The sequence below is a fragment of the Bos taurus genome, chromosome 19, assembly GCF_002263795.3.
Source record: "Bos taurus isolate L1 Dominette 01449 registration number 42190680 breed Hereford chromosome 19, ARS-UCD2.0, whole genome shotgun sequence".
Lineage (NCBI taxonomy): Eukaryota > Metazoa > Chordata > Mammalia > Artiodactyla > Bovidae > Bos > Bos taurus.
The window spans coordinates 26,020,003-26,039,991 of NC_037346.1; the positions used below are offsets into that span (position 1 = coordinate 26,020,003).

At 46.7% G+C, this 19,989-nt stretch overlaps 1 protein-coding gene across 4 annotated transcripts in view; it reads left to right on the forward strand.

Moving 5' to 3' along the window:
* Positions 1-7,701: 7,701 nt before the first annotated feature.
* The window catches only part of NLRP1 (NLR family pyrin domain containing 1), a 31,498-nt gene continuing 19,210 nt past the window's right edge, over positions 7,702-19,989 (forward strand). The window contains exons 1-5 of one of the 4 annotated variants that reach the window (XM_059878475.1): positions 7,702-8,209; positions 9,058-9,353; positions 10,472-10,636; positions 12,771-12,971; positions 16,548-18,165. In XM_059878475.1, coding sequence (XP_059734458.1) covers positions 9,077-9,353; positions 10,472-10,636; positions 12,771-12,971; positions 16,548-18,165 — 2,261 coding nt within the window. In that variant the 5' untranslated portion in view covers positions 7,702-8,209; positions 9,058-9,076. The remainder of the gene's footprint in view (positions 8,210-9,057; positions 9,354-10,471; positions 10,637-12,770; positions 12,972-16,547; positions 18,166-19,989) is intronic. The other 3 variants (XM_003587406.5, XM_010815958.3, XM_010815959.3) reach the window with 3 other exon arrangements.

Below are 19,989 nucleotides of genomic sequence, written 5' to 3' on the forward strand. Positions count from 1 at the left end.
TGCTACCCACTCCAGTATTCTAGGGCTTCCTTGGTGACCCAGATGGTAAAGAATTCACCTTCAATGTGGGAGAACTGTTTTCAGTCCTTGGGGTGGGAAGATCCCCTGGAGAAGGGAACGGCTACCCACTCCAGTATTCTTGCTGGAGAATTCCATGGACAGAGGAGCATGACAGGCTACAGTCTATGGGGTCGCAAAGAGCTGGACATGACTGAGCAACTTTCACTTTTAAGAAGAAACTGTGCTTAGGAAAATAGAAGGTTTCTAGGAAGAGGTGACATCTGACCTGGACCTTAGATGAGAAGCTCACCAAGTAGGAGAAAGGCATCTCGGGTAGACGGCAGAGTCTGACCAAAGATACCAAGTGGATGACAGAACATGGTGGCTTGAAGGCCACCAAGAAGATGAGGTTGAAGTGGAGAGCTCATGTGGAGAGGACACGGGTAAGGCCAGAAGTGCAGACCGAGGTCAGAAGACCTGGAACACCACCCGGCAATGGGGAGCCATCAGAGGGGTTTATCCAGGGGTGTGACATGATCAGGTTTGTGTTCTATAAGAATCTCTCTGGGTGCCTACATGGACGATGAGTTGGGAGCAGAGAGATCAGAAGCACAGACAAGAGTTTGAGAGGTGAATATTACAGGAATCCAGATCAAAAGACCTTGATCTGCTGGCTCCAGGCCACACCTCCTTGAGAAAGTGGACCCCCCTCATCTGCTGCAGACCCACTGGGAAGCAGGGCCCTGTCCTGTGAGCTGACCAAAGTAGATCAGAGTAGGAGCCCAGGAGCTCCTTGGGAAATGGGTGAGATGTCCCATGAATGGCATCTGCTTCCTCCTCCAAGTTTTTTTATCACCCAGCGTCTCCCTCTAGGACCTGAACTTGAATACCTACCAAATTGCTTGTCAACCAGCACACTCCACAGACTCACAGAAAGGTCCATGGGTTTACAGAAAGGTCTCCCTGTCTTGGTTCCAGAGCCTCCCAAACTGCTCTTGGTGCTTTCTCTCTCGTGGATCAAAGACATCCTGTACAGTCTTATTTCTGTCAAACTATCACCACCTGTTGGCCAAGGAAAATTTTGTCAAGGAAAGAGAGCCTTGAGAAATGGAGTTTAATGACCAGTTGACATATCGGATTTGTAGTTTTCTAAGGAGGCTTAGCGTGGCTGTCACACGGGGCCTCATTAATTCTCCATGCTTAGCACCAGATGGCTGAGGATTTGACCTGTTCTTAAAGGCTCCTAGAAGGAAATTCCATGCTTCCCTCCCATAACTTGTTCCTGTACTTCGCACCTCCCCCTGGGCAGAAGTCCTACCCCAGAGCTCATCCCAGGTCCTCCTCCCCCAGCTAAAGCCCCTTTGCTTTGATCGACATCAGTGAAGCTGCATCAGCTGCATTTCCAGTCAAAATTCCAGGGAGAGGGAGGAAGTGACAGTCCACTTAATGTAATGAACACAGGTGTGTTCTGAGAGATTGAGGCTGCCCCAGTGAAAAAGACCAGAATTAGCTCAAGATGCACAGCCAGGGGACCTACTTGGTGGTCCAGTGATTAAGAACTCGTCTTCCAGTGCAGGGGATGAAGGTTTGATCCCTGGTCAGGGAACTACGATCCTACATGTCTCAGGGTAACTAAACCTACATGCTGCAAGAAAGATCCAACATAGCCAAAATTTAAATAAATACATACAAGTAATTTTTTAAAAAATTAAGATATACAGCCAAGCTGTATCCCAATTGGCTTTTAGAAGCAGCCTTGGGACCACTGAGCAGATAAGCTTGTTGGAGATGGATATATTTACCCATCACCTCTCAGCACACCAGAGGCAGCAAAGGGCATGGAGATGAAGACGCAGGTTTTGAAGTCTCTCGGGCCTGGTCTCATCTGCAAAAAAAGGAGAGTGATCCTCAATGATCCAGTTTTCATCTTAGAAAACTGCTGGGACAATGAAGGGAGCTAGCTCCTCGAAGTGCCAGGCGTGAAACGGATCCCATTCAATAGGTCCTGTGTCCCCACTCCCAGGACAGTTGTTAAAAAAACATCTATTCAACCACTTTATGTGCTCACAGTGCCTCTTGTTCTGGAAGGACTCATTGTACAAACTTATATTCATATAAAGTAAAATAGAATTGTATGAAGTCGCTACATCTATCAAGTGAAGTTACAATGAGAGCAGGGAGGGGATAAAATGAAATGAAAAGCGAAGGTGGTACAAGAAGCACGGGCTTTCGATTATATTTTGGCTGTGGTTTTGAGGGATGGGTCAAATGCTTGACTCAGACACTTCCCAGAGGACAAACCAAAGAGGCCCTACACCTAGTTGCTAGATGAAGTGCTTGAAAGAGAAAACCAAGTGAGTTCCCAAGAAAAGCACATTTCTGAACCAAAATTTTTTAACATATATTCCCTTTGATTCAGAAATGGCTTTTCTAGCAATCTATCCCTTAGAGGTTCTCACGTGTACACAAAAACATACATGTGTATAAAGCAAAATGCAAATGGAAACAAGCTAAAATTTCCATCAGATTGGACTGATTAAATCAATTGTCCCAAACTATGGGCTACCATACAACTACAAAACAGAAAAAGAATGATGCATTCATGTATGCTAACATGGATGGAACTGTCTTGCTCAAAGTCTTAGGTTCCAATCTCCATCTTAGCTGTGCCAAGGAGAATTGGGGAGGGCCTGTCCCACCTTTCAGGAGTGGCCAGGGAAAGAGCAGTGCCCCTAGAACTTACAGGTCGGAGAAGACTCTTGGGCCCAGCATCTCAGACTGTGAAAGCAACACAAGGTAGTAAGACAGGAGGGCAGGAAGGAAACTGAGGACCAGTTTCATAACCCCTGTGGGTCATCAGCTGGAACACTTTCAGACATAGCTGGGAGGAGGAAGATTTTAAGGAGGCCAATTTTCAGAAGTTATCTGGCTTTGGGGTCAAGTCATAGTAATTTGAATATAAAAAAGAAAGGTCACTTAACCCTAGTGGAATGAGACATACGATCACCTTTGCACATTAAGTTTTAATAGCAACTAGTATTATTTGAATGAAGTGGTTTTTTAACGTGCTCCTAAAAGGCCCTGATCAGGAAGGGATCAGAGATCCAACGCACTGCAAACAGATAACTTTGAAAATTCAAACCTCAGAAGGAGTGCAGCTATGGGTTCTCTGTTAACCAAACAGGATGCTGTTTCAATGCACAGAAAGTATTTGAGTGCCATCTAACGGCCAGAGCGAGCAGCTGCTTAGGAAAATAAAGAGAGTTACGCATTCCGTGTTTGTTATTGTTTAGTGACACAAGCTGGAATCAAGATTGCCGGGAGAAATATCAATATCATCAGATATGCAGATGACACCACCCTTATGGCAGAAAGTGAAGAGGAACTAAAAAGCCTCTTGATGAAGGTGAAAGAGGAGAGTGAAAAAGTTGGCTTAAAGCTCAACATTCAGAAAACGAAGATCATGGCATCCAGTCCCGTCACTTCATGGGAAATAGATGGGGAAACAATGGAAACAGTGTCAGACTTTATTTTTCTGGGCTCCAAAATCACTGCAGATGGTGATTGCAGCCATGAAATTAAAAGACGCTTACTCCTTGGAAGGAAAGTTATGACCAACCTAGATAGCATATTCAAAAGCAGAGACATTACTTTGCTAACAAAGGTTCATCTAGTCAAGGCTATGGTTTTTCCTGTGGTCATGTATGGATGTGAGAGTTGGACTGTGAAGAAGGCTGAGCACTGAAGAATTGATGCTTTTGAACTGTGGTGTTGGAGAAGACTCTTGAGAGTCCCTTGGACTGCAAGGAGAGCCAACCAGTCCATTCTGAAGATCAGCCCTGGGATTTCTTTGGAAAGAATGATACTAAAGCTGAAATTCCAGTACTTTGGCCACCTCATGCGAAGAGTTGACTCACTGGAAAAGACTCTGATGCTGGGAGGGATTGGGGGCAAGAGGAGAAGGGGACGACAGAGGATGAGATGGCTGGATGGCATCACTGACTCGATGGACGTGAGTCTGAGTGAACTCCAGGAGTTGGTGATGGACAGAGAGGCCTGGTGTGCTGCGATTCATGTGGTCGCAAAGAGTCAGACACGACTGAGCGACTGATCTGATCTGATCTGATCTGAGTGGCTAAGTCACATCTGACTCTTTTGTAACCCCGTGGACTATAGCTCTCCAGGCTTCTCTGTCCATGGGATTTCCCAGGCCAGAATACTAGGTTGCCATTTTCTTATCCAAGAGATCTTCCCAACCCAGGGATCAAATCTGCTTTTTCTGCATAGCCAGGTGGATTCTTTACCCCTGAGCCACCAGAGAAGTCCACTATTTATCTGACGATCAATGCTACTCAAAGCATTGAGCTGCTTTTCTAGATACAAAAAAGACAAGACTCAGTTACTTCCTTTCAAGGAACGAATGATCTTAAGGAGAAGAAGGGACAGGGTTCTCTATTCTCTGCTGTCCCAGTCCTGTGCTCAGCACGTTCACCTTTGTTCATTTAACCATCACAGTACATTGAGACTTAGCTGTCCTTTCCTTGCTTTACATACAGGATTCAGAGACAGGCATTGCCCAAGGTCACAGTCAGCTAGCCGCTGAGCCAGCCTCAGGACCCAGACCCAGAAGGCACCGGAAGAGGAAAAATCCTTGGGCTGGGTATCCGGAGACCTGGCCCCCACCCTCAGCTTACCCACTGACCTGCTGTGTGATTTGAAGACTTCCTCCCCTGGGCCCCCATACCCCCAGTCTGCTGGCCTTGTCAATCTGCTAGACTTGAAGGATGAGTCCAGGATTCTCATCTTCACATCTGACAGCTTGGGGGCGCTAAAGCTCACGTGCTCACACCCCAGGACACGTGACCTGGCAGCCAAGGGGAAGTAGCTGGAGCACTGAGAAAGTACCTAACTCTGTTCTGCTCCATCATCAATCAGCCTCCCTCTGCCTGGCCTTGGCCTCCAAGACCTGGAGTCTCCCATGTTACCCAGAATTCTAGAAGCCCTCCCATGATATAATAATAAAGATAAAAGATAACTAACAGTACTTACCTGGTGGGCCAGTGGTTAAGAATCTGCTTGCCAATGCAGAGGACACGAGTTCAATCCTTGGTTTGGGAAGATTCCATATGCCTCGGATAAATAAGCCCCTGCTGCACAACTAGGGAGCCTGCCCTCTAGAGCCTGTGCTCTGCAGTAAGAGAAGCCACCGCAATGGGAGGCCTGCGCACTGCAACTAGAGTAGCCCCACTTGCCACAACTAGACAAAGTCTGCAGGCAGCAACAAAGAGTTGGCACAGTCAAAATAAACTCAAACAGATAAATATTTTAAAAGGTAACTAATAAGGACCTGCTGCTGCTGCTAAGTCGCTTCAGTCGTGTCCAACTGTGTGCAACCCCATAGACGGCAGCCCACCAGGCTTCCCCGTCCCTGGGATTCTCCAGGCAAGAACACTGGAGTGGGTTGCCATTTCCTTCTCCAATGCAGGAAAGTGAAAAGTGAAAGTGAAGTCGCTCAGTCGTGTCCGACTCTTCGTAACCCCATGGACTGCAGCCTGCCAGGCTCTTCGTCCATGGAATTTTCCAGGCAAGAGTACTGGAGTGGGGTGCCATTGCCTTTTCCAAATAAGGACCTACTGTATAGCAAGCACATGGAACTCTACTCAGTATTCTGTAACGGCCTATATGGGAAAAGAATCTTAAAAAGAGCAGATACACGAATATGTATAACATTCACTGCTGTACAGCAGAAACTTAGGCAACATTGCCTGTCAACTATACTACAATAAAAAAAATTTTTTTTAACTGAAAAATAAGTATTTGGTGTTTGTATCTAGTTCTCAGCACACAGATCCTAAAACCCTTGGAACCTCTGTGTGATATGTTTTTTATGCTAGCAAGGTGACCGGGGTGGGGGCGCTTTGATCACTTCAGAATGAGGACTGGTCCCAGAATAGTCGAGGTCTCCAGGGATAAAGGCTGAAGACTGAATTAATCTCCAAGGCCAATGACTTAATCAGTCGTGCCTCTCTAAATGAAACCTCTCTAAAAACCTGTCAACCCAGATGAATGGATAAAGAAGCTGTGGTACATATTCCATTGTATTGATGGGATATTACTGAGCTGTGAAAAGGTATGCATTTGAGTCAGGTGAACTGAGTTGGATGAATCCAGAGCCTGTTATACAAAGTAAGTCAGAAGATAAACAAATATTGTTGATTAATGTATATGGAGCCTATTATACAGAGTTAAGTAAGTCAGAAAGAGAAATATTGTTTATTAACAGATATATATGAAATCTAGAATAATGGTACTGACAAACCTATTTGCAGGACAGGAATAGAGACGCAGACACACAGAAGGGACTTGTGGACACTCAGGAGAAGGAGAGGGTAGGACGAATGGAGAGAGCAGCATTGAAACATTACTATGTGTAAAATAGATGGCAAGTGAGAAATGGCTGCGTAACACAGGGAGATCAACCTAGTGCTCTGTGACAACCTTGAGGGGTGGGGTGGCAAGGAGGTTCAAGAGGGAGGGAATACAAGTATACTTACATCTGATTCATGTTGTTGTATGGCGGAAACCAACACAACATAGTAAAGCAATTCCTCCAATTAAAAATAAATTTTTTTTAAAAATGTCAACTTTACAGTGTGTATCACTTCTATTTGGCTATTCCCCACTTGTATCCTTTACAAGAAACTGGTAACTAAATTGTTTTCCTGAGTTCCATGAGTTGTTCTAACAAATGATCAAACCTGAGAAGGTGTCCTGGGGAATCTCTTCAAACAGAAAGGTAGAGAACCCAGGAAACCCCATTTGCAACTGGTGTATGAAGCGGGGGTGGTCTTGTGGGACTGAGCCCCATCAACCATGGGGTCTTCACTTACTCTGGGTAGTTAGTGTCACAAGTGAATTGAGGACTTCCCTGGTGGCACAGTGTATAAAAATCCGCCTGCTAATGCACGTGACAGGAGTTCAATCCCTGGTCCAGGAGGATCTCAGATGCCTCAGGGCAACTGAGCCCAGGTGTGCCACAACTACTGAGCCTGTGCTCTGGAGCCTGGGAGCCACAGCTACTGAAGCTCACGCGCCTAGAGACCAGGCTCTGCAGCAGGAGAAGCCACAGCAATGAGAAACCCAGGCACAGAAATGAAGACCCAGGGCTGCCAAAATAAATGCTTTAAATCTTGAAAAAAAAAAAAGGAGGGAAGAAGTGAATTGAGAAGGAACCCTAGCTGGTATCCAGAAAGTTAGTGTTGGGTGGGGGAAAAAAAAAAACACTTCTCTCTGGCTATACCTCGTGCCATAAAGTCCTCCACTGTGCTTATTAACCACTAAAAAAAAAAAAAACTAACACTTAAATATAACATTTTTAAAGGTTACTAAGAGCTTTTGGGCTTCCCTTGTGGCTCAACTGGTAAAGAATCCACCTGCATTGAGGGAGACCTGGGTTCAATCCCTGGGTTGGGAAGATCCCCTGGAGAAGGGAAAGGCTACCCACTCCGGTATTTAATTGGAGCCTGTTTGCAAATCTATGATGTCCTATTTGATAGATGAGCAAAGTGAGGTTCAGAGAAAGGTATCAGTCACATGAGGAGTCAATGAAGCTCCTTGGGCCTGGTCCCCTCCAGCCCAGAGCCAATTAAGGCCAGAAACCATTACACAACAGGAACTGAGTTAGGTAACATCGTGCCTCTGCCAGGAGTCTCCAACACTGAGGATTCTACAAAAGAGGAAGAAAGTCCATGCCTACTCCCCAGAGGCCCAGATTTGCTGAGATGCGGCAGAGTTGTTCCGCTTTCAAGCAGGAATGTTGACTAGCCGCGTGCCGAGCTGCTCACAAAGCAGGCAGCCCCCTGGGCCTGGGACACACACCCTGGTGCACCTCCTAGCATGGCAGGAAGTGCAGTGGGGTTCAGGAAGCCCTGAAAACTGAGAGGCTGCAGAAGATGCCTGTCCTGACCCCCCTCTCTCAGGCTGCACTCTCAAGTGGGTCCTTTTGGTGACTCCCACGCCTGCTCTGACAGAGTGAGGACTATTCTTCCAGGTCAGTGACCCAGGGCCAGGAGAGATCTGAGGAGACTTGAGAGCAGACAGCTCTGAACTCAACCCTTGGCTCTGAAAGCCCCTACCTCCTGTCCACATCAAGGCTTGGTCCCACGTGTCCAAGTCCCAGGAGAAGGAAGACTCCAAGGGACACACAACAGTAAGTACCCAGAGCATCTCTCCCACCATCCCAGCCCTGCTGCTTCACCCTCCTGACCGACCTCACCCTCCACCCTGGCACCCAGGAAGCTGACCTCTTCTAGTGTCTCCCAGGCCTCCTCTGGACCCCCCTCTTCCTATGGCTTTTCCTCCCACTCCTTTTCCCCTCCCTTGTCCCAACAAAGTCTATCAGCAGATGCCCTGGGATTTTATAAAACTGATTCTAAATGCTGAATAGGAGTTTGCCAGGTGAAGAGCAGTGATCCCCATGGGAGTCCTGCATTGGTAGAGGTCAAGGAAGTTGCTATTCTCTGCCTTCCTGACTTTCCTCACCAACCCAACATCCACCCCCTCCCCATAAACATCCTTGCTGACTTGAAAAAAAAAAAAATGACCTGAGAGCTGCAAGGCAACTGAAGGCAAAATGAGGACTGCAGCCCAGAAGACAGCATTTCAGATAGCGCTGAGAAACTGCTCCAAAGAGGGAGACAGAGGAAGGTCAGTATATATGTGATTTTGATAAAGGGGGAGTTCATGCAACCTGTAGTTGCAGGTTTCTGCTCGTCACAAGGAGCATACCTCCCCATGAAGGATTTTAGTGCTTTTCTAGATGTGAGGAGATGCAAGAATTGGGCTCATAAGAATCAGCTCCTGAAAAGACCTAACGCTCTGAAGACCTGTTCTGCCAGGTATTCCTCGAGCGCAGAGGCCCCTATCCCTGATCTCCATCCTGAACTCCCTTCAGGGGATGTTAAAGGTCAGCAGCTGCAGCAGCACATGATTTAATCCTTGTAGAGGTAGACAGCCAGTGCCCATGGCAAGTGCCAATCTGTAGTTGACACCCCCAAGGTCTCCCAGCCCAGCAGCGATGGCCGGTGAAGCCCGAAGCCTGGAGGACTTGGAGGAAAAGAAGAAACAGAAGCTGAAGGAGCTCCGGCTTTGGCTGCCTGATGAGGAACCTCGCTTGCAGTCTCCTGAGGTGGTCCATGCTCAACCAGAGAAGCCAAGGAGCCGGAAGACCATGACGATCCTCTCAGTGATGAAGGAGGTACAGCACGAGTGTATGGCCATCCACACCAAGGGACCACACGTGAACGAGCAAGGGGCATGCACCAAGACCCTCGAAGAGACAGACTTGAATTCAGGTGCTTACAAAGCCTTCTCTGCCCACTGTCGATCTCCTCACCCCCCACCAGAGAACCCACACACACACACCTTCCTCTGGGCGGTGATTTAGGACTGCCCGATCAGGGGGCATCCAGACCTAGGCCAGCCTGCAGCTAAGAGGCTTGCTGGGGTGGGGAGGGGAGGTTGCTGGATTCCTTTTCTAGCCAAGTGGATTCCTAGGATCCCATGTGGTCCTCACAGGGCCTGGAAGGGGTGCTCAGAAGGCCAGAGAGGGAGAAGGCTGGAATTCAGAAGGGCAACTGGAAGCGAGGGTTAGGGGTTTCATGCCCGACTCCTAAGCAGGCATTTGCCTGGCCTTGCGTTATAAGCATGGACTTGGGAACCAGGCACTGCCACACCGGGTGAGTCACTTCACTGCTTTGTGCCTCTGTTTCTACATCTGTAAAATGGGAGAGTAAGAGCCTACCTCCTCAGACTATGTAAGGGTTAGAGAGATAGTTCATATTAAATATTTAGCACAGAGTCTAAGAGTCTAGTGGTGGTTTATTCCGACTCTTTGCGACCCCATGGACTGTACCCCGCCAGGCTCCTCTGACCATAGGATTTCCCAAACAGGAATACTGGAGTGGGTTGCCATTTCCTTCTCCAGGGGATCTTCCTGACCCAGGAATCGAACTCGGGTCTCCTGCATTGCAAGCAGATTCTTTATTGACTTTGCTATGAGGGAAGCCCCTAAGATGTAGTAAGTATTCAAAAAAAAAAAAAAAAAAAAAGGAGCTCTGTTGCTACTGTTGCTGTCACTGCAGTTATTATTACTAATCAGCAGCCCTGGGAGGTGGGACTCCTCACCCCACCGAGGAGAGGCACACAGAGGGGGCTTGACTTTCATGAGGAGGTAGAAAGAGAGCCAGGACACAGATACAAATCTTCTGGATCCCAAATCAGGATGAATTGTCCAGCAGCATCAGGAAATCATCCTCCTACAAGAGGCAGGCTGTAATGGTCTCCCTCTTGACCTCTATTGGTTGAGACAGAAGACCTCTCTTGTTCTTCTTGCCTGAAGAACCCAGGCCTCAACCCTGGCTTCTGCCCCGTCCCCTGGCAATCCTCCAACCTGTTTGTCTGCTCCCCACAGCCCTGTATTCCTCATTCTCCCACTCGCCAAGTGCACCCAACCTGGAGTCTCCCAGCTGGCCCACCTCCACCAAAGTGTTGACATTCTGCAAGCCTAAGCAACCAGTGCTCAACCCACTGAAATGGAGTTCGAGCCCCCTAATTTTCGCATCTGGATATAGGAAAGGTGAGGCTTGCTGAGGGGCCCTGAGGTATGGGGTGGGGGGGGCGGCTTTGAGGCAGCCAGTGGGCTTGTACCTCCATGCGGACCCAGTCAGAAGGAACTACAGAAGGCTGGAGGAGCCAGGAGCCAGGGTGGTGGGCGCAGTGGGCCTAAAAATGATCTTTCAGGAGCATCCCTCTGCTGAGACTGCACTCCTTCCAATTTGATAGATGGGGACGCTGAGACTCACGTCGGTCAGACAGTGAATCTCCCCCAACCTGGTGCAATGTGGTCCTTGCCCAGGCAGAGCTCGGCTCACAACCTCAGTGGACTATGAAGATCCTGGGGTTCAGGGTGGTTTAAAAAGTTCCAAGGAGGACTCGGTTCTCCAAATAAACCCCGAGAGAAGGGTAGGCTCACCCCTCAGCCTAAGCCGGTTCCCTCTCCTGACTTCTCTTATTTTGGCCTCCATCATCCTGAGTCACCCAAGCTTCAAACCCCAGCCACAACCAGGCTTCTTCCTCTTCTCGTCCCAGTATCAAAGTGCAAGTTCACACAGCATCTGGAGACAGAGCCAGGGCTGGAGCCTAGAACCACCCATTCCTGGTGCAGTCATTTATCCCTCCGTCTGCTGCTGCTGTTTGAAGGTCCCCATCCCCAGCTTGGGCTTCCCAGGAGGTGCTAGTGGTAAAGAATCCACCTGCCAATGCAGGAGATGCCAGAGACATAGGTTTGATCCCTGAGTTGGGAAGATCCCCTGGAGGAGGAAGTGGCAAGCCACTCCAGTATTCTTGGCTGCGCTGGGTGTTCGTTGCTGCACACTGGATTTCTCTCACTGTGGCAAGCGGGGGCTACTTTGCATTGCAGTGCTCTTGCTTCTCATTGTAGTGGCTTCTTTTGTTGCGGACTACATGCTCTAGGCTCACCAGCTCAGTAGTCGTCGCTCTAATGCTTACTTGCTCTGCGGCATGTGGAATCATTCCAGACCAGGGACCAAATCCGTGTCCCCTGCATTGGCAGGCAAATTCTTAACCACTGCACCACCAAAGAAGTCCCTTCCCCTTCCCGCTATGCCTACTCTTCACCACTGCACTCCCAAGCCTCAACAGTGATGCTCACAAGCTCCATTACCCTCACTTTCCACCCTGACTTCACCCACTTGCTCTATGACACAAAACAAATCACTTTATCCTCCTATGTCTCAATTTCCTCATCTGATCTACTCAGTTTTCTACTCTGCACACCAACCCGTGCCACAGTACAGAATTTACATATCTTGAACTCCACACTAAAATAACCCATGTGCACAGAAGTTCAGATATATGATGTAGACTCTACAAGATGTTGTAGAAGAAAAGTGTTAGATTTTTCACACCTCTCTACCCACAAAGGTCCCCTCTTGTGCCCCTACCAGCTTTCTTCTCTCTTGTCCTTCCCCGCGCACACTACCCAGTCTCACTGACTCTTCCTTAATTGAAGACACAGAGCAGTTCCCCTCTGCTCCCAACTTGTGTACCCTGAGTTTCATTGTCTGGCAAAACAGTGTCTGAATAAAATGATAAAGCATTTAGCGACTTCGCTGTTGATCCAGCAGCTAAGACTCCACTCCCACTGCAGGAGACCCAGGTTCTTTCCCTGGTCAGAGAACTACATCCCACATGCTATAACTAAGAGTTTGTATGTTACAACTAAAAAAACCCACAAGTCATGATTGTAATTATCTTTTATTTTTTGTCTGGGTATTGATTGTGAAAACTGATAAAGAACCTTTATTACTAAAAAAAAAAAAAAAGAAGAAGAACCCACAAGCAGCAACTAAAAACCTGGTTCAGCCAAATAAATAAATAAAAAATTTTTAAATAAATAAAACGGTGCCTGGCAATGAAGAGGACCCACCACTTTAGAATGCCACTTAGTAACTATTTGTTGTTGCTTGAAATGGGCACCTTAACTCCCTTCCCCAAGAGGTTTATCAAAATCTTTCTACCTGATAGAGGAAGTTTCAGAGCATTAAGAGAATTAAATTGTACCTCTCTCTTTGTGACTTTAAAAATTGGATTACCAACACCATCTCACAGGATTTTTGTGAGAATTTAAAATGTATGATCCTGAAATCGATGCTCAATAAATGGTCCTTTCTTTCCTTTCTCCCCTGAAGACCTTTCCCCAAGCATTTACCAAGGTTTTCCAAGTTCCCCATATCATGAGTCACCAAGCCAAGAGTTACCCAATGACCCCACATCCACCGCAGTCCTGAGAGCCTGTGAAATCCCACGTCATTCCTGTCCAGAGCCCAGAGAGAAGGAGGGTCCTGGGACTGTATGGCCACTGGTTGAAACATCTGGAAACAGCTGCACAGGTAAGGCCCTGCTGAGCCTCTGGAAAGCGGTGGTGAGGCAATGACATGGATGGAGGCCAGGTTGCTACACTGAGCAGAAAGGGTCTGGCAAACATCTGAGACCTCTCTCCAGAAATCCTATTGCTGGGACTTCCCTAGTGGCCCAGTGGTTAAGAATCTGCCTGCCAATGAAGGGGACCTGGGTTTGATCCCCATTCCAGGGAGATCCCACATACTGCAGAACAGCTAGGCCAGTGCACCACAGCAACTGAAGCCCACACGCCCTAGAGCCCATGCCGTACAACAAGAGAAGCCACTGCACTGAGAAGCCAGAGCCCCGCAAGACGAAGAGTAGCCCCTGCTTGCCACAACCAGAGAAAAGCCCGCAAAGCCATGAAAACCCAGTGCAGCCAAAAATAAATAAGTAAAACCAATTTTTAAAAAATAAAAAAGAAATCCTACTGCCAGAATCTCTCCACCTGCCTAAGGCACTGTTTCCAGGAAGCCCCTGGAAATTAAAATGCAGGAGTATTATCCAGTACAGAAGACACATCACCTGGTTAGTGGACAGGCACTGGCCTAGAGTCGGAAGAGAAAGATTCCATTTCTGCTGAGCTCCTCAGCCCCCAAGTGGCCTAGAGCGAGTCAGGTGGACACCGTCTCTGTGTCAGGCTCTGTGCCATGTGCTTTGCTTGCACAGTATAAAATTTCACGACCACTCCATGAGATGGATGTTATTATTATTCCACCTTGGAAATAAGAAGACTGAGGCTGGAAAATATAAACTCTCAGAATGGCAGAGATGGAATTCAGCCTCCACTCTCTCTAATGCCACTGCTGTTGTTCAGTCGCTCAGCCGTGTCCAACTCTTTGCGACCCCATGGACTGGATGGAGCACGCCAGGCCTCCCTGTCCATCACCAACTCCCAGAGCTTGCTCAAACTCATATCCATCGAGTCGGTGATGCCATCCAACCATCTCATCCTCTGTCTCCCCCTTCTCCTCTTGCCTTCTATCTTTCCCAGCATGAGGGTCTTTTCCTATGAGTCACCTCTTAGAATCCAGTGGCCAAAGTATTGGAGCTTCAGCTTCAGCCTCAGTCTTTCCAATGAATATTCAGGGTTGATTTTCTTTAGCATTGACTGGTTTGATCTCCTTGCTGTCCAAGGGACTCTCAACACCACAGTTCAAAAGCATGAATTCTTCAGTGCTCAGCTTTCTTTGTGGCCTAACTCTCACACATACATGACTACTCGAAAAACCATAGCTTTGACTAGATGGACATTTGTCAGCAATGTCTCTGCTTTTTAATATGTTGTCTAGGATTGTCATAGTTTTTCTTCCAAGGAGCAAGCATCTTTTAATTTCATGGCTGCAGTCACCATATGCAGTGATTTTGGAGCCCAAGAAAATAAAGTCTGTCACTGTTTCCACTGTTTCCCCATCTATTTGCCATGAGGTGATGGGACCAGATGCCATGATCTTAGTTTTGAATGTTGAGTTTTAAGCTAGCTTTTTCACTCTCCTCTTTCATCTTCATCAAGAGGCTTTTTAGTTCCTCTTCACTTTCTGCCATATGGGTGGTGTCACCTGCATATCTGAGGTTATTAATATTTCTCCAGGCAATCTTGATTCCAGCTTGTGATTCATGCATCCCAGCATTTTGCATGATGTGCTCTGGGTATAAGTTAAATAAACAGGGTGACAATATACAGCCTTGACATGCTCCTTTTGCAAACTTGAACCAGTCTGTTGTTCCATGTTTGGTTCTAAATGCCACCATCCACACATTTAATGTTCTGCTTCCCTTGTCATCTAAGGGCTTCCAGGTGGTGCTAGTGGTAAAGAATTCCGCTTGCCAATACAGGAGATGTAAGAAAAGTGGGTTTGACATCTGGGTCATGAAGATCCCCTGGAGGAGAGCATGGCAACCCACTCCAGTATTCATGCCTGGAGAATCCCATGAACAGAGGAGCCTGGTGGGTTACACAGTATTTAGGGTCACAAAGAGTCAGACATGACTGAAGTGGCTTAGGACATGCACGAGGCATCTTCTTAACATTGATCTCAATGATGAGAGAAGTCCCTTTTGAAATCTGAGAGATGTTTTGTTAAAATGATCCCTTCCACACCCAGGTAGGAGTATACTTGTAGAATTCATGGTCCTAAAATGTGATCCAGGTTGGAGATGAATTAACTGACTTAATTAATCATACTTTTTCCCATTCAGGGAAAGAAAGAAGGAAGGAAGGAAGGAAAAGACAGAGGGAGGGAGGAAGAAAAAGAAGAAAAGAAGGAAGAATTTTGTAATATGTAAGAGGCATCTTACCAAAACATACAAAAGCAATAACCTTAAACATGAAGAAGTAAATATGAAAGCCAAGAGGTTAATTAGTTGTTACAAAAAACATTCATTGATTCTGAGCATCTAGCAACTAGGGCAAAAATGGAAAGACAATGGGTTGGTTACCTAATATCTATTACTCAATAGAATGCATGTGCACTCAGTCACTCGGTCATGTCCAATTCTTTGCAACTCCATGGCAAGCACAGTCCATGGGATTCTCCTGGCAAAAATACTGGAATAGGTTGTCATTTCCTATCCCAGGGGATATTCCCGACCCAGGAAGCAAACCCGAATCTTCTCCATTGGCAGGTGGATTCTTTACCACAGTACCACCTGGGAAGCCCTGCTCAATGAATAGAAAAGACCAATTCAGAAGAAATACATCTTTTCCTAATGCTGAATTCTTTTTCGTTGGTTTTTCCAGCCAAGCTTGAGGCATGATTGATAAATAAAACTGTACTATGTTAAAAGTGTACAGATTTGATATACATTGTGAAACAATTACTGCAATCAAGTTAATTGACACATCCATCACCTTGAATACCTGTGTGTGTGTGTGTGTGTGTGTGTGTGTTGGGAATGCTTATGATTTGCTATCTTAGCAAGTTTCAAACATACAGTATGGTATTATTAGCTATCATCATCATGCTGTACATCAAAGCCTCAAAACTAATTCATTTTAAAATTGAAAGTTTGTATTCTTTGATCAACATCTCCCAATTTCCCTCACCCCCTCATCCCTGGGAACCATTATTCCTCTCTCTGTTTCTATAAGGTTAAATTTTTTTGTTTTTAGATTCCACATATAAGTGATACCATACATATTTGTCTTTCTCTGTCTGGCTTATGTCACTTAGGATAATGCCCTCCAGGTTCATCCGTGTTATCACAAACGTCAGGATTTCCTTCTTTTTATGGGTGAATAATATTCCATTAGAGAGAGATAGGTAGATACCTAGATCAATAGACTATATCACCTTTATCCATCCATTCATCCACGGAAACATCTTAGGTTGTTTCGTATCATGCATCCATATCATGAATAGTGCTGTAATGAATGTGGGAGTGCAGATATCTCACCAGCCTCTCTCCTGTTTTTCTAGTCTCTATTTCCTTTATTTCTGAATCAGCAGCCAGCACAGCATGTGGCTTGAGCAGGTGCAAAACACAGTTGTTGAGTATTGGAAGGAGGGACAAATGAACAAACCTATCCTATACCTTTATGTTTTATCTCTCCCTCCCTTACTTAGGAAGCAGACAGAGATACCAGGATCAAAGGAGAGAGACACCTTGCTCCACCTGGTCATGGAAAAATGAAGATTTGCACCCAAAATTCATGCAGTTGCTACTTCTACACACTCCTTACCACAAAGACTACGAGTCCTTGAACCGGGAAAGCTGGGATCACGGGGTGGTTGAGGGGCAAGGGCATTTGATTGAGGTCAGAGACTTATTTGGCTCAGACCTGGGTTCCCAGGAAGGGCCTCACACAGTCATATTGCATGGAGTTGCTGGAATTGGGAAGTCCACACTGGCCAGGCACATAAGAAGAGCCTGGGAGGAGGGCCAGCTATACAGGAACCACTTCCAGCATGTCTTCTACTTCAACTGCAGAGAGCTGGCCACGTCCAAGCTGACAAGTCTGGAGGAACTCATCACAAAAGACCAGTCCACCACTGTGGCTCCCGCTGGACAGATCCAGTCTCAGCCGGAGCAGCTGCTCTTCATCCTCGATGGTTTAGATGAACTGGAATGTGTCTCAGAGGAGAAGAGGGCAGAGCTCTGTCTGCACCGGAGCCAGCAGCAGTCTGTGCAGACACTGCTGGGCAGTTTGGTGGAGAAAACCATATTTCCAGAGGCATCCTTGCTGATCACAGCTCGGACTGCAGCTCTGCAGAAGTTCATTCCTTCTTTGAAGCAGCCATGTTGGGTGGAGGTCCTGGGGTTCTCCGAGTCTTCCAGGAAGGACTATTTCTATGAATATTTCACAGAGGAAAGCCAAGCAACTAGAGCCTTTAGCGTGGTTGAATCAAACCAAGCACTCTTGACCATGTGCCTCACGCCCTTGGTGTCCTGGCTGGCCTGCACTTGCCTGAAACAGCAGATGGAGGCAGGGGAAGAACTCTCACTGAAGTCGCAGACCATGACAGCCCTCTATCTGCGCTACCTTGCCCAAGCTATCCAAGCTCAGCCCCTGGGCACTCAGCTGAGGGGCTTCTGTACTCTTGCTGCTGAGGGTATCTGTCAAGGAAAGACTCTGTTCAGTCCAGGGGACCTCAAGAAGCATGGATTAGATGGGGTCATCAGTGCCACTCCCTTAAAGATGGATGTTCTTCAAAAACACCCCACATCTCTGAACTACAGCTTCATTCACCTGTGTTTCCAGGAGTTCTTTGCAGCAGTGTCCTTTGCCTTAGGGGACATTCGGGACAAAAGTGACCATCCTAACAGCACTGGAAGCATGGAAAAGTTGGTAGAAGTATATGGGATCAATAACCTCTTTGGGGCACCAACCGTGCATTTCCTATCCGGCCTTTTGAGTGAGCAAGGAGCGAGAGAGATGGAGAACATTTTCCAATGCAAGCTGTCTTGGGAGAGAAAGCGGGAGTCACTGCTGCGGTGGGCTGAATTGGAACTCCGGCGTGAGCATTACTCTCTGCAATTGTTTCACTGTTTGTACGAGATTCAGGACGAGGAGTTCCTGACACAAGCGATGGCCCATTTCCAAGGAATGAGAGTGTGCATCCGAACCAGCATGGAGCTGCTCGTGTTCACTTTCTGCATTAGATTCTGCAGCCACGTGTGGCGGCTTCAACTGAATGAGGGCAGACAACATCCAGGAGCATGCAGGCCCACCGACACAGTGCTGTGAGTACCCCACCCACTCTTCTCTCCCGCTCCTCTGTTGGCTCCTCCGTCCTAGGCACTGGAGTCACTTTCACTAAACTTAACCCCAGGGGTTCAAGGATCAAGATCTGCAGTGACCACCATCCCCCATCTGCCTAAGATCCCCTGCAGCAGGGTCCATCCATGTGACGTGCCCTGCCTGCCTCTGGGCAGGCCCACTGCGTCCTGCCACTCCTCATCCTGTCTCTTCGATGACCACCATATTCTCCACCTCCTGTGCTAACCTGATTTCCCCTCCATGCAGCCCACCTGCCTCTCTTTCTCCCTCATGTTTGTCTCTAAGCAAACCCCTCCCTCAGCTGCTTCAAACACTCCCCTTAACGGCTGTTGACCATGTCATTGGTCCAGAGATCTCCTCCATCACAGAATGTGTGTGTCTGAAAGGTAGTCTCCATTTTTCCCTGCACATCTGACTTCTCTGTTTGTGTCAATAATGCACTCTTGTACCTCGCGCACTTAGCCTAAAATCCGCCCACGCCAACCTGAGTGTGACAGCAGAGTTTTCTCTAAACATCCTCCAACCCCATTAACTTCCCCACCCAGGTTCCCCCATCTCAGTTGCATTATTGATCATTTAGTCCTTTTATGATTTGTCCTGTGAATATTTATCTGGCACTGCTTTTAGGCCAGATCCTCCAGATCACAGATGAACAAACACAACTCCTGCGTCAAAGAACTCAAAACCTGGGGTAGAAGACACACAACCACCCAGTAATTACAATTGAGTATGATGCTATGGTAACAGACGGCAAGGCGTGATGTTGGCTGCAGAAAGAGAGTGTGTGCATGTGTGTGCGTGTGCACACAAACACATATTCAGTCATATCCCACTCTTTGTGGTTCCATGGACTGTAGCCTGCCGGGCAAGAATACTTGAGCTGGTTGCCATTTCCTACTCCAGGGAATCTTCCTGACCCAGGGATCAAACCCAGAAGTTCTCTTGTGTCTCCTGCATTGGAGGGCAGATTCTTTACCACTAGCACCGCCTGGGAAGCCTGCAGGAAGGGAGTAATCACACACAAAAAAAGTGAAAAAAAAAGTGAAAGTGTTAGTCGCAGCCAACTCTCTATGACACCATGGACCGTAGCCCACCAGACTCCTTTGTCCATGGGATTCTCCAGGCTAGAATACTGGAGTGGGTTGCCATTCCCTTCTCCAGGGGATCTTTCCAACCCAGGGATTGAACCTGGGTCTCCTGCATTGCAGGCAGATTCTTTACTGTCTGAGCCACCAGGGAAGCCCAATCACACACAAGTAAACCAGAAAAGAGTCAGAGGAAAAAACGCTGGATTTGGGTTTTTGCTTTTTCTGACTTTCAAGGGTTTTTTCTCACAGCAAAACCCATGTCCATTATAGGAAAATAAGAATATGTAGAGAAGCAAAAAGACAGAAATTAATATCAACCAGAAATTAATATCAACAGAAATTAATATCAACTCAGAAATGACCATCATTAAGAATTGAAGTATATGGTGCTGTTGTATGAAAATTGTACACATCTTAATTATGTTGAATTAAGTAGTGCTTCTCAGATCTACTGTATCCTACTTTTCTGTCTACTCATTCTAGTAATTTTTGAGAGTTTGACATTGAAACTCCAACTAAAAATCTTAATTTATCTACTTGAAAAATAATTATCATAAACTGGAACTATATGTAACTAGATGTATTTTTTCTGTATTTTCCAAGTCTCCTGTAAATGTGTTATCATGTTTTCATAATTTAAAAATATAAAAAATTTAAATATTTTTTTAAAAAATAAAAACTTTTTAAAAAGCATTGAGG